General features: G+C 38.0%; 1 protein-coding gene across 2 annotated transcripts in view; it reads left to right on the forward strand.

The window, feature by feature from the left end:
• Positions 1–12,975, forward strand: part of LOC127430324 (mitogen-activated protein kinase-binding protein 1-like) — a 65,759-nt gene that overhangs the window by 232 nt on the left and 52,552 nt on the right. For both annotated transcript variants that reach the window (XM_051680054.1, XM_051680053.1), the window contains exons 1-7: positions 1–255; positions 491–582; positions 6,512–6,574; positions 6,666–6,723; positions 8,340–8,510; positions 10,545–10,682; positions 11,133–11,315. The exon at positions 1–255 is cut by the window's left edge. In XM_051680054.1, the coding sequence (XP_051536014.1) occupies positions 100–255; positions 491–582; positions 6,512–6,574; positions 6,666–6,723; positions 8,340–8,510; positions 10,545–10,682; positions 11,133–11,315 (861 nt within the window). In that variant the 5' untranslated portion in view covers positions 1–99. The remainder of the gene's footprint in view (positions 256–490; positions 583–6,511; positions 6,575–6,665; positions 6,724–8,339; positions 8,511–10,544; positions 10,683–11,132; positions 11,316–12,975) is intronic.

Below are 12,975 nucleotides of genomic sequence, written 5' to 3' on the forward strand. Positions count from 1 at the left end.
AAACGGAAACGTGTTGGTAAAATGTGCATGTGTTTTTAACCGGAGACTGGAGAACGTCTTGGTTTATTTGTTTTAAAGTTTTAAAAACAGTCTCACACAATGGCGGATGGAGCTGTCTTTGGATCGGGTCTAAACTCAAGTTGTCTGACCTCGCGAGTAAAGAAAGTCAACAACAACAACAACAATAGTATGTCAGTACCAGCGAACATGCGAAGAAAGACTCGACAGAGTAACAGGAGGGACATTCATAACCGGGTATGATCGACATGGCACTTAGTCCTGTTTGTATTTGTTTTCCAGGAATTTAAACCAGGCCAAACAAACGCATTGTTTTAGAAACTAGTCTTCCTGTTTTCATTTTCATGTTCTGATCAATGCAGCATAAACGCGCCTGACAAATATATATGAATCATTTACTTTATATCTATTATCTAATTGTTTTGTTGGCATCATCCATAAAACAAATCATGTTATTGCATTCTGATTGCAGGTTGTCTTGGAGAAAGTCTTAGGCATCACTGCTTCAAACAGTAGCGCTTTAACTTGTGACCCCAACTCTGGTTTAGTGGCATATCCTGCAGGGTAGGACTATTTCTGTGTTCTTATTCCCATCAAATAAGATTTACGAAAAAATACACTGCGTAAAATAGCTATACACAGTGGGACAAAACATATTTGGACATTAAAGGGATAGGTCACCCCAAAAATGTTGTAATCATTTGTTCACCCTTATGTTGCTCCAACCTTTACAAACTACTTACTCTGTGAAGCACAAAACAAGGATTTTAAAGGGTTAGTTCACTCAAAAATGAAAATTCTCTCATTTACTCACCCTCATACCATCCCAGACTTACTTTCTTCTGCAGAACACAAATGAGAAGAATATCTCAGATCTGAACATCCATACAAGGCAAGTGAATGGTGACCAAAACTTTGAAGCTCAGAAAATACATTAATGCAGTATTAAAGTAATCCATAAGACTCCAGAGGTTAAATCCATGTATTCAGAAGCGATATGATTAGTGTGGGTGAGGAACCGGTCAAAATTGGTCCTTTATTACTATACATCTCAATCTTTGACCAGCCCCGACCAGTAGGTGGCAGTATGCACCAAATAATAGCCAAAAAAACAAAAGAAGAAGAACGTAAAAGGGACAGCCAAGAGTTATAGTAAAAAAAATGACTTAAACAGATTTCTCACCCACACCTATCATATCACTTCTGAAGACATGGATTAAACCACTGGAGTCGTATGGATTACGTTTATGCTGACTTTGTGCTTTTTGGAGCTTCAAAGTTCATAATTGAAGCTAAGAAGCCATTCATTTTCATTGTTTGGAAAAGTTCCAATAGCAGTAAATGAAGACTGAAGCTAACAGCATTCTGCCTAACATCTCCTTTTGTGTCCCATAGAGGAAAGAAACCTCATAGTGTATTTGAACAACATGAGGGTGAGTAAACGATGGTAGTTTTTATTTTTGGGTGTGCTGTTCTTGCCAGCCACACCAAAACACGTAAGAATTTCAATACATTAGATAACAAAACATCAAACAAAGTGGCATTTATTTGAAACAAAAATAACACAAACACGTGCTGTTTGTTTACTATTTACAGGGAGCTTTTAACACTTGAAGGGCTCTGGAAGCCCAGATAGCTGTCATAATAACTGCCAAATATTCTATACAAAAATGTATTATTTTTCTTATATTTTTCTTTATAGTTTAAGATAACTTGCACTTTTTTTTATTAAACATAAATACAAATTGATATAAACCTGTTTAACCAAACATACACACAAAACAACTATCAAAACTGAGTCACTGCACTTTACCTCTGCCTTACTCCCTTCTCATAACTGCAAAGCATTTAAACATTACACCCAAAAGAAACATCCCCTCATTTACTTAAAAGGACACTAGTTTGCATCCCTACTTGCTTTAATGACCTCAGCTCTTCCATGGTCATTATGGCCCTTTCTTTTTTAGTGAGCCAGTCTTTCAGACTCATCAGAAAATTCAAATATTATTTGACTAACATTACGATAAGTGTACAGGACAAAGTTTGCATCTCAGTAAATTTGGCACCCCATATTAGGAGTTCTTAAACTTTCTCGGCCAAAGACCCAAATATGACATTTTGTGTTTATCTGGGATGCTCACTCTTAAACTGGAGAAATAAAAAATTCTGTTGAAACGGATAAAATCAGTTGCATCCAATTTGAACTTGAAAGCTTCATATCTTTTTAACCCCTACAAACATGTGCCATGGCAACCATAGTTCTACCAAAAAAACCACAGTGACTACAATTATTGTTAACAAAATTAAAAATATATATAAACTGTTGGCAATTTAGTCAGGAAAAGATATTTACCCAGGTGATGCGAAATTAATTTCAAGTTTTATAGTAGTTCAAGTAACAATATTTGCTGTAACAAATATGACATTTTGGCAGAAACTATGGTTACCATGGTAAAAGGTTCATGCATTTGTAAATAGTTTCAACAGCACAGATACGATCAATAAATTAGTCAGTCTGTCTTTTATTTAGTATTGAACTGTGAAAAAGAACTGAATGATAAATTGCAGTACAGAGCGATTGTTTGTAAGCAACTTGCTTATCCGACTTTGATAGTCAGTACTCGCGTATTTCTGATCATCGTTTCATAAATTCGTAACTATTTTCTTGACTTAAACTGCTTTTTGTCTTGTAATGAATTTCCGTGACTTTTTCTTGAGCTGCGGGTGCTGCTGCTTGAGGAAACATTGTCTGTTATTAAAAGAGACCTATTACTTTGAACCTGCACACATCACGCTTTGTGGGCGCATCTCGTTTTTTCTGATGCTTACAAAAGTATCCTTATGTTTAGGGGTAGGGACCAATAAGATTAGGGGTTGCTGAAGGGGTGGGTTTTAGGGATGAGAGCCAATCAGGTAGCAGGGAGTAAAAATCTGCCGGGCAATCAGATTTCGGCGCAACCGTGTGGACTGAAGAGAGCGAATTTGCTCTTAAGCAATTTCATTTACTCTCTCTCATGAAATTATTGCACATTTATTACAATACATTGAGACCCAACATGTATGGCTATGCGACCCAATTTGCAAGCCTTACAGTGTCCAGAATACTAATGAACCATCTTGTGAAATTTTAGCAGCGCCGCCCATAATTCAGCAGCGGTGGTAAATTGCGAGAAGGTTTTTGCTTTGTGTGTGTGCAGATGCCACTTGTTTGTTTTCTGTTATCTAACAATGACAATCATACATTTACTTTAAGTGGGTCCTATTTGACTCCTAAATCAAAAGAAACAAATTATATTTTGTATGTAGCAAATGAAGCCTATTTTTATGGCCATCTAGATTTTTTAAATTGCGAGATTATTATACCGCAATATACACTTTTAAGAAAAATGGTTCTAAACAATACAAAATAAGGGTTATTTGGCTAGTAATAATAGCAGAACCCGTTTTGGGGCTAAAAAGAACCCTTTTTTAAAAGTTTCATAAAGAACCATTCTTTGAAAATGATTTAGAACCTCAATAGTACTATAAAGAACCTTTTTGATGCAATGCTTTTTTTTTTTTTTTTTTTTTTACCCCCCTATATATCTGCTCCTATAAAACGTTTATAGCCTTAATTATGGGTTTTCTTGAAATAAACAAACAAATAAATAAATATTTAAAAGCAAGTCATGTGTATCAGTTAAGTACTTTTATTTTCTATTAAAATGAAAAATAAATACAGCAATCATTAGTTGAATACATTAATGAATGATTCTGATTAAATAATTCCAAATGCATAAGTCACTCACATTAATAAATACATCAACAAATACATAATGTGAAAAAGTAAATAAATGCATATGCAAATGAAATAGTAGACCACTACATGAAGATTGGAATAGAAACTTCTACATTTTTTTTAATCTTTAATAGAGTATTTTTCTTCCATAATGACAACAAATCCTTTAAAGGGATAGGTCACCCAAAAATGTAAATTCTTGTCATTTACTTACCCTCATGCCATCCCAGATGTGTATGACTTTTCTTCTGTAAAACACAAATGAAGATTTTAAGAATATTTCAGCTCTGAAGGTCCTCACAATGCAAGTGAATAGTGATCAGAACTTTGAATCTTTAAAATCCACAAAAAGTAATCCATAAAACTCAAGTGGATAAATTCATGTCTTCTGAAACGATATGATAGGTGTGGGTGAGAAACAGATCAATATTTGAGTCCTTTTTTATTATTAAAAAAAAAGAACTTACACTGTCACTTCCACATTCTTCTTTTTGTTTTTTGGCGATTTGCATTCATTTGCATTTGCGATTTGTATGTCACCACCTACTGGTAGCGGCTGGTCAAAGGTGGAGATTTATAATAAATTTATAGATTATATAATAATCTATAAATCTCCACCTTTGACCAGCCGCTACCAGTAGGTGGCGACATGCACGAAGAATGCAAATCGCCAAAAAACAAAAGAAGAAGAATGTGGAAGTGACAGTGTAAGTTATTTTTTTAATAATAAAAAAAAGGACTCAAATATTGATCTATTTCTCACCCACACCTATCATATCATCTCAGAAGATATGGTTTTAACCACTGGAGTCCTATGGATTACTTCTATTGGTCCATCAGTTGCACAGAGAAAAACGGCGTCATGAGCTTTAGGTTCAATGATCATGAATTTCCTTTATGATTATTAAATATATTTTCAAAAAATAAATGGATGCTGGTTTGATTTGTATCTAATTGTTAAGAAGCTCAAAGTAACAATTTATGATTATTGAATAAGAGGACAATGTTGCGACGAGAAAATAGATTTTATGCAATTAGCCATACAAATCCTTAAAAGAGTAACAGCTTGGGGAAAGTACCTTCTTGCAGTTTACTGTATATTCGTCTTGGATTTTGATGATGTGAATGAAAATGTGATCTCCCCAACACAAACAGTTACAGCTGTAACTGTAACAAGTGTTAGAAATCATGACTTCAAATTTGTCCAACCTCTTTTAAAAAAAAAATAAATAAAAATGTTATCCCAATTATGTTATTAAATGTTTCTCCCAATTTGGAATGCCCAAATCCCACTACTTAGTAGGTCCTCGTGGTGGCACGGTTACTCACCTCAATCCGGCTGGTGGAGGACAAGTCTCAGTTGTCTCCGTTTCTGAGAGAGTCAATCCGCGTATCTTATGTGGCTTGCTGTGCATGACACCGTGGAGACTCCCAGCATGTGGAGGCTCATGCTACTCTCCGGGATCCACGCACAACTTACCATGCACCCCACTGAGAGCGAGAACCACTAATCGCGACCACGAGGAGGTTACCCATGTAACTCTACCCTCCCTAGCAACCGGGCCAATTTGGTTGCTTAGGACAGCTGGCTGGAGTCACTCAGCACACCCTGGATTCGAACTCAGGACTCCAGGTGTGGTAGTCAGTGTCAGTACTCGCTGAGCTACCCAGGCCCCCATTTGGCCAACCTCTTAAATAAATGTTTGCACCCAAACAGCACATTTATGGTAAACTTTAAATTCGCCGCGATTTCACTTTCAAAGACAGCGAGTGAAGCGAAAGAGAAATAAGCAAACCCTGACTACCATTTAACTGAGCTGATGGGATTTGTTGTCCCTGATAACTTTCCTGCTACTAAAAATGACTAATTATTCAAATGTTTTAGCGACATTGAAAGAAATATATTAAGTTTACCTGTGAAGCGTGTTGACAGTCCGTGAAATTGGTCAGTCGAGCTGCCAGGACTCCAGCGCTGTGAGTCAACCAATCATGCGGTGGCTTTGAAAGAATTTATTGACCGTTATATTCAAAAACCAAAAGGGCTGGAATAAAGAACCCTAATTCCAGTGCAAAGAACTATTTAAGCACAAAAGGGTTCTTCAGGAAGATATGGTTCTAAATAGAACTATTAAGGTCAGGAAAGAACCTTTCAAGAACCATCTTTTTTTAGAGTGTACAGTATGTTTATATATTTTACAGCAATGCGAAAAAAGATGGTAATTATGATTTCTGCAATGTGAAAAAAAATATATTTAAATTGGTAAAGTATTTGTCGTAGTTGCACTCCCTTAACTGCCTTTCATTTTCACTGATTGTAATATTAAAATCATTAAATAATAGCATCTTTTTTACTGTAATACAGGATAAAATAGCTGCATTATGGTAATGAGAATCATCTTTGAAAACATTGGCTATGGTAAAAGTAAAACGTCAGGACATGGTAGGGTAACGGTAATGAGAACTGTGTTGTAAAATGTGCTTAAGTGCCCTTAAAATAATGTCTCAATGCAAAAATCTTAATGGTCCTAAATGTAGGCTTTATTTTCTTTATGCAAAATATGCTGTTATTTATGTATTTGTATTGATTTGGTGTTAAATATGACCAGGACGCCGCCTTGACCGGTTTCATGAGAATTAACCAAGTGTCCAAATACTTTTAGGGGCTACTGTAATGGTTTTCATTCTCTGCAAACTAATGCTGTGGTGTTGTTTCAGTTGTGTCATTGTTCTCCTGAACCCCAAGAAAAATAAGCAGACTCACATATTCAATACATCCAGGTAAGGGACACTGGTATTGTCATGTTTAGTTCCATATTATAATGTCCTACATTGTACTAAATCAAGTCCAAATCATGTGTTTGTTTCCCAGGAAAACATTCAGTGCTTTGGCTTTCTCGCAGAATGGAAAATATTTGGTCACTGGTGAGGTAAGTGCTCCAAGATGTTTGATGAGGATGAAGCCAGTGTAAAATGCCCTTCTCTGTGGTGCTTGTATGGGGCAAACTATCAGTGATTAATATGGTGAAGTGTGTGTGAAAGAGTGAGTTTGTGTATTTGATGTGGTAGAGGAGGGATTTCTTAGGGTTGTTCATGCATCTGTCCTGAGTGTTCTGACACATTCCAGCTGCTCTGGTTGCCATGGTGAGGCCTAGTGTGTCTCAACTTGGTAAACCAACAGAGAATCATTGTAGCGACCAGATCACATATACTCAAACTGCAATGCATGCTTGCTTGTTTTATTTTTTTTAGGCAATTGACTAATAATTGTGCAAACTCGTAGGGGAGTTGGCAAAAGTTATTTAAAGGAATAGATCACCCAAAAGTTAAAGGGATCGTTCACCCAAAAATGAAAATTCTCATCATTTACTCACCTTCATGCCATCCCAGATGTATATGACTTTCTGTCTTCTGCTGAACACAAACAAAGATTTGTAGAAGAATATTTCAGCTCTGTAGGTATTTACAATGGGAGTGAATGGTGACCAAAATTTGAAGCTCCAAAATACACAAAGGCAGCATAAAAGTAATCAGTTAGACTCCAGTGGTTAAATCCATGTCTTCAGAAGCGATGCGGTAAGTGTGGGTGAGAAACGGATCAATATTCAAGTCCTTTTTTACTATCAAACTCCACTTTCACATTCTTCAGTTTTTGGCAATTTGCATTGTTCATGCATATCGCCACCTAATGGAAAGGGAGGAGAATTTATAGTAAAAAATGACTTAAATATTGATCTGTTTCTCACACACACCAATTATATCACTTCTGAAGATATGGATTAACCACTGGAGTCTTATGGATTACGTTTATGCTGCTTTTGTGGATTTTGGAGCTCCAAATATTTGGTACCCATTCACTTGAGTTGTATGGACCAAAAGAGCTGAGATGTTATTCTAAAAATTTGTGTTTGTGTTCAGCAGAAGAAAGTAAGTCACGCACATCTGGGATGGCATGAGGGTGAATAAATGATGAGAGAATTTTCGGGTCGGCTATCCCTTTAATATTACTGCAGCTGCATTTAGCAGAGTGTTAGTCAGCAGTTGAACTTGTGAACAGCACATGTTGTCCTACATTCTGACATGGAGCGTTATTTATTGGTGGCTTCTGCTTTCCACTCATGCTTTTTCTCATCTGACCCAACACAAGGAGAATAAAACATGCTCCTGTTCAGAATACCATACTAATGGGACTATATCTGCAGTATTTATCTTGTACACATGAATTATTGTATGCTTTGCATACCCGGATGACCAACTAAACCTTGTTGCTTTATTTGCCAAAATACCATATTTATTTCTGAAGCCATAACTGGACATCACTTGCTAAATTAAACATGCAATGTAGTGAGGTCATGTCACAACAATGAAGCATACTACTGCTTGAAACCTTTATTTTTTTTTAGTAGTGAGTACTATTTTGCATCCTGTTTTAATAAAATAGTAAGCAGTACACACTGCAGTTCCATTCCGATAATGACCTTAGTGACTCTGTCTCTTTTCCTGTCTATTTTATTCATCTGTTCACTCAATCGCTGATGATTGGCAGAGCGGGCACATGCCCTGTGTTCGGGTTTGGGACGTGGCAGATCGGACACAGGTTGCAGAGGTCCAGTGCCATAAGTATGGGGTGGCATGTGTAGCTTTCTCCCCCAACGGAAGCTATATTGTGTCTGTGGGATACCAACATGACAGGACTGTAAGCGTCTGGGAGTGGAAGGTGGGTAATGAATGACAGCCACCTGTTTGGCTTCCAGTGATAGTTGTTTCTAGTCCAGGAATAACCAAGTGTCATGATTTATGATTGTTTCTTCACTGTTAGCCTTGTGGATGTCTAGAAAATAATCTCTTAAAACACACTTTTACACACTCAGTACTTTGTGAAATGTCATGCAAATTCCCACCACATTGTCTTTTCCACCACATCTGAAATTCTGTATTGTGTTTAAGGATGCTTTCACACTTTGTTCAATTGCTTGGACAGAACCAGATTTAGTTTTCCTCTCTCCCCCTGCCCCCACTGGTCTCTGTTCACATCGTACTATTTGGGTCCGAACCGCGGTCCGATGGCATTATCAATGTGAGTACAAGTGGCAGCTGTATACCCCTGTAACTAGGTAACAGCTCAAGAAGACATCAACTTCTCTGTGTTATTAAAGCATTCATCTCTTCGGATTTACCACCAGAATTTACATGCATGGAACGACACTTGTGTTTGTCAACCACGGATGTATTGAACGTGCAATGATGTGATTAATGTTAGCTTTTGTCTGCCGCGAGCCCGCGGATGCGTTGCAAGAGATGTGAGAAATGTGAGCTGCTCTCTGAAGGGGATTTATTTGGACACAAGCAGATATGAGAAATTCATTCAGCCATAATAATTGCGATTGGGAGCCTGCAAAGTCATCACAAGCAGATCACTTCGGCGATTTGGTAAGATTGCGTTCACATCAGCAGCAAACCGTACTGGAGTTCACATGAACCGTACCCCAGACCACCTTTTCAAGTGGTCTCTGGTGCGGTTCCCGGGTGTGCACCCAAGTTTGGAAAACAGCGTTCTCATCATCCAGACAAAACAAACTTTGATGTCATTTGAACCCAGGTGTGCACCAAAAGTGCTAGTGTGAAAGCACTCATAGTATTCTGTGGTGGAAATGAGATTTTTACATTTTTGGATTAAAATAGCTGACTTTGTGTTCTAAATACAGACAATTAAATTATATTTACTTTTTGCGTAATTTGACAAACTTGCAGCTTTATTGGAAATGATGGCCAGTTAAATAGTTTGCTCACAAGTGATATTAACTTAGATTTTTCTTCGCTTGCTTCAAACATAAATTCTCACATTTAATCTAAAAAAAATGCCCTCCACTGACACGTTTGTTGTCTTCGATATCATGTACACTAACCTGTGAAAAAACGTTATTAGGGGCAAAATTGTTTGGTGTGATGGAAAAGATGCCACAACCGTAATTTTTGAAAAATATTATGGGAATGTTTTTGAGACTACGTGAAGAATATGGCATTCAGATGCCCCACATAAAAGTATATTTTAAGGGGGGCCCGGGTAGCTCAGTGAGTAAAGACGCTGACTACCAACCCTGGAGTCTCGAGTTTGAATCCAGGGTGTGCTGAGTGACTCCAGCCAGGTCTCCTAAGCAACCAAATTGGCCCTGTTGCTAGTGCGGGTAGAGTCACATGGGGTAACCTCCTTGTGGTTGCTATAATGTGGTTCTCACTCTCTGTGGGGTGTGTTGGGCGTGGATGCCGCGGAGAATAGCGTGAAGCCTCCATACGCGCTATGTCTCCGCGGTAATACGCTCAAGCCACATGATGAGATGCGCAGATTGACTGTCTCAGATGCGGAGGCAACTGAGATTTGTCCTCCGCCACCTGGATTGAGGCGAGTCACTACGTCACCACGAGAATTTGGTGCGCATGGGGAATTGGGCATTTTAAATTGGGGAGAAAAGGGGAGGAAAAAACCAAACATAAAACCAAGTATATTTTAATGTAATTTCTTTCTAAATAATTTGCAATTACAATATTAAGGGAAATAACGGTTATGAAATTGTGCAGCCATACTCTGTACTTCAAAACATTATTAGTGGTGTTTGCTAAGGCATGCATCACTATTGCTATCGAACTAGGGGTTAGTGATTTGACAGTAGCATACAGTTTACTCATTAACACGGTATCAGTCCACTATACAAATGCATATACATTAACCTGTTTTTTCTTTTTTTCCTTGTAGAAGGGAACTGTTATCGCATCCAATAAAGTGTCCAGTCGAGTGGTTGCTGTCTCTTTCTCTGAGGACAACAGCTACTTTGTAACTGCAGGGAGTAGACATGTCAGGTTCTGGTACCTTGACGCCTCAAAGGAGAGAAGGGTGAGACACTTGGCACAGGTTCAGCCTTGTACACAGCATAAAGGGATAGTTCCCCCCCCCCGTATTTGTATCGACTTTGTACCGAAACACTGGTACATTTGACATCCCTTCATCCTCAGAATAAGGTTGCACAGTTTTATAGTAACATGAGGGTGAGTGATGACAGAATTTTAATTTTTAGATGACCTACCCTTGTAAGAATTTATTTAAATGCACTGATATAGCCTAAATCCAAGTGCTCAATGCAGTTTCCTGTATTTTGCCCACATCCTTCTGTCTGTGGGTTGATTTTCTCACCACATGGTGCACTGAAAGTTTTTTTTTTTTTTTTTTTTTAAATATGAACAAAACGTTTCCATACTATTAAAGAATATTTTGACATCACCTTTAGTATGCTGTATTGAATGTGTTTTTGGTGTTTAAATGTCTAATTGGTGTGCTGGTTTACAGGTGAACAGCACAGTGCCTTTGATTGGTCGCTCGGGGTTGCTAGGGGAACATCAGAACAGTCAGTTCTGCGGTTTGTCTTGTGGCCGTGGCTCAATGGCCAGCAGCACATACTGCATCACACACACCGGTCTGCTGTGCCAGTTCAACAGCAACAGACAGCTTGATTCCTGGGTTGACCTAAAGGCAAGTATTATACTCCGCCTCATTTCACTTTATTTCACTGCCATATTAAATGCAACTTGAAGTCCCTGTGAATTGGCTTGATGAGCAAAGTTGTCTTTCCTGTGTTGATGTATTTTCTGTTGATACTGGAAGTTAGGGCAAAACATATTGAAGGGCTCATCTCTTCTCACTCTTTCTTTGCTTCAGTCTTTTGAATTTGTTTTTGCAAGAATAGTATTGTCTATTAGAATGCTGCAAATGACCTCAGACATCTCAGCTCAGGAGGTCAGTTTGCTTTATTTCCACAGAGCAGTTCATTGTGAGCAACTCTGCAGGGTCACTATTTATAGACTATACATCTGTGATTAAATCATAAAATAATACAAAAACACATTCATTTTTTAGCACTTCATTATTTTAATTGCTTTTTTGTTTCGTTTGAAGTGCTATTTGAATTTAGAAATGTCTTTTGGTTTGAGTTTTTAATATTTTAAATAAATGAATTACATTTTCTATGCAAAATCACTAAAGCAAGAATATTGACTAATCCTTCTGCCGGGGGGTTGATGATGTAATACTGAAATCTTATTTCAACATTATTATTATTATTATTATTATTATTCTGAGACTAAAATTTCTCACTCTAACTCCTCAAAGAGCTTTTAAGCTACATGCACCAAACCTGGCACAGACCTTCAGACTAATCCCGAATAGTGTGCTATATACAGGTGCATCTCAATAAATTAGAATGTCGTGGAAAAGTTCATTTATTTCAGTAATTCAACTCAAATTGTGAAACTCGTGTATTAAATAAATTCAATGCACACAGACTGAAGTAGTTTAAGTCTTTGGTTCTTTTAATTGTGATGATTTTGGCTCACATTTAACAAAAACCCACCAATTCACTATCTCAAAAAATTAGAATATGGTGACATGCCAATCAGCTAATCAACTCAACACCTGCAAAGGTTTCCTGAGCCTTCAAAATGGTCTCTCAGTTTGGTTCACTAGGCTACACAATCATGGGGAAGACTGCTGATCTGACAGTTGTCCAGAAGACAATCATTGACACCCTTCACAAGGAGGGTAAGCCACAAACATTCATTGCCAAAGAAGCTGGCTGTTCACAGAGTGCTGTATCCAAGCATGTTAACAGAAAGTTGAGTGGAAGGAAAAAGTGTGGAAGGAAAAAGATGCACAACCAACCGAGAGAACCGCAGCCTTATGAGGATTGTCAAGCAAAATCGATTCAAAAATTTGGGTGAACTTCACAAGGAATGGACTGAGGCTGGGGTCAAGGCATCAAGAGCCACCACACACAGACATGTCAAGGAATTTGGCTACAGTTGTCGTATTCCTCTTGTTAAGCCACTCCTGAACCACAGACAATGTCAGAGGCGTCTTACCTGGGCTAAGGAGAAGAAGAACTGGACTGTTGCCCAGTGGTCCAAAGTCCTCTTTTGCAGATGAGAGCAAGTTTTGTATTTCATTTGGAAACCAAGGTCCTAGAGTCTGGAGGAAGGGTGGAGAAGCTCATAGCCCAAGTAGCTTGAAGTCCAGTGTTAAGTTTCCACAGTCTGTGATGATTTGGGGTGCAATTTCATCTGCTGGTGTTGGTCCATTGTGTTTTTTGAAAACCAAAGTCACTGCACCCGTTTACCAAGAAATTTTGGAGCACTTC

Source organism: Myxocyprinus asiaticus, chromosome 39 (genome assembly GCF_019703515.2).
Source record: "Myxocyprinus asiaticus isolate MX2 ecotype Aquarium Trade chromosome 39, UBuf_Myxa_2, whole genome shotgun sequence".
In the NCBI taxonomy this organism is placed as follows: domain Eukaryota; kingdom Metazoa; phylum Chordata; class Actinopteri; order Cypriniformes; family Catostomidae; genus Myxocyprinus; species Myxocyprinus asiaticus.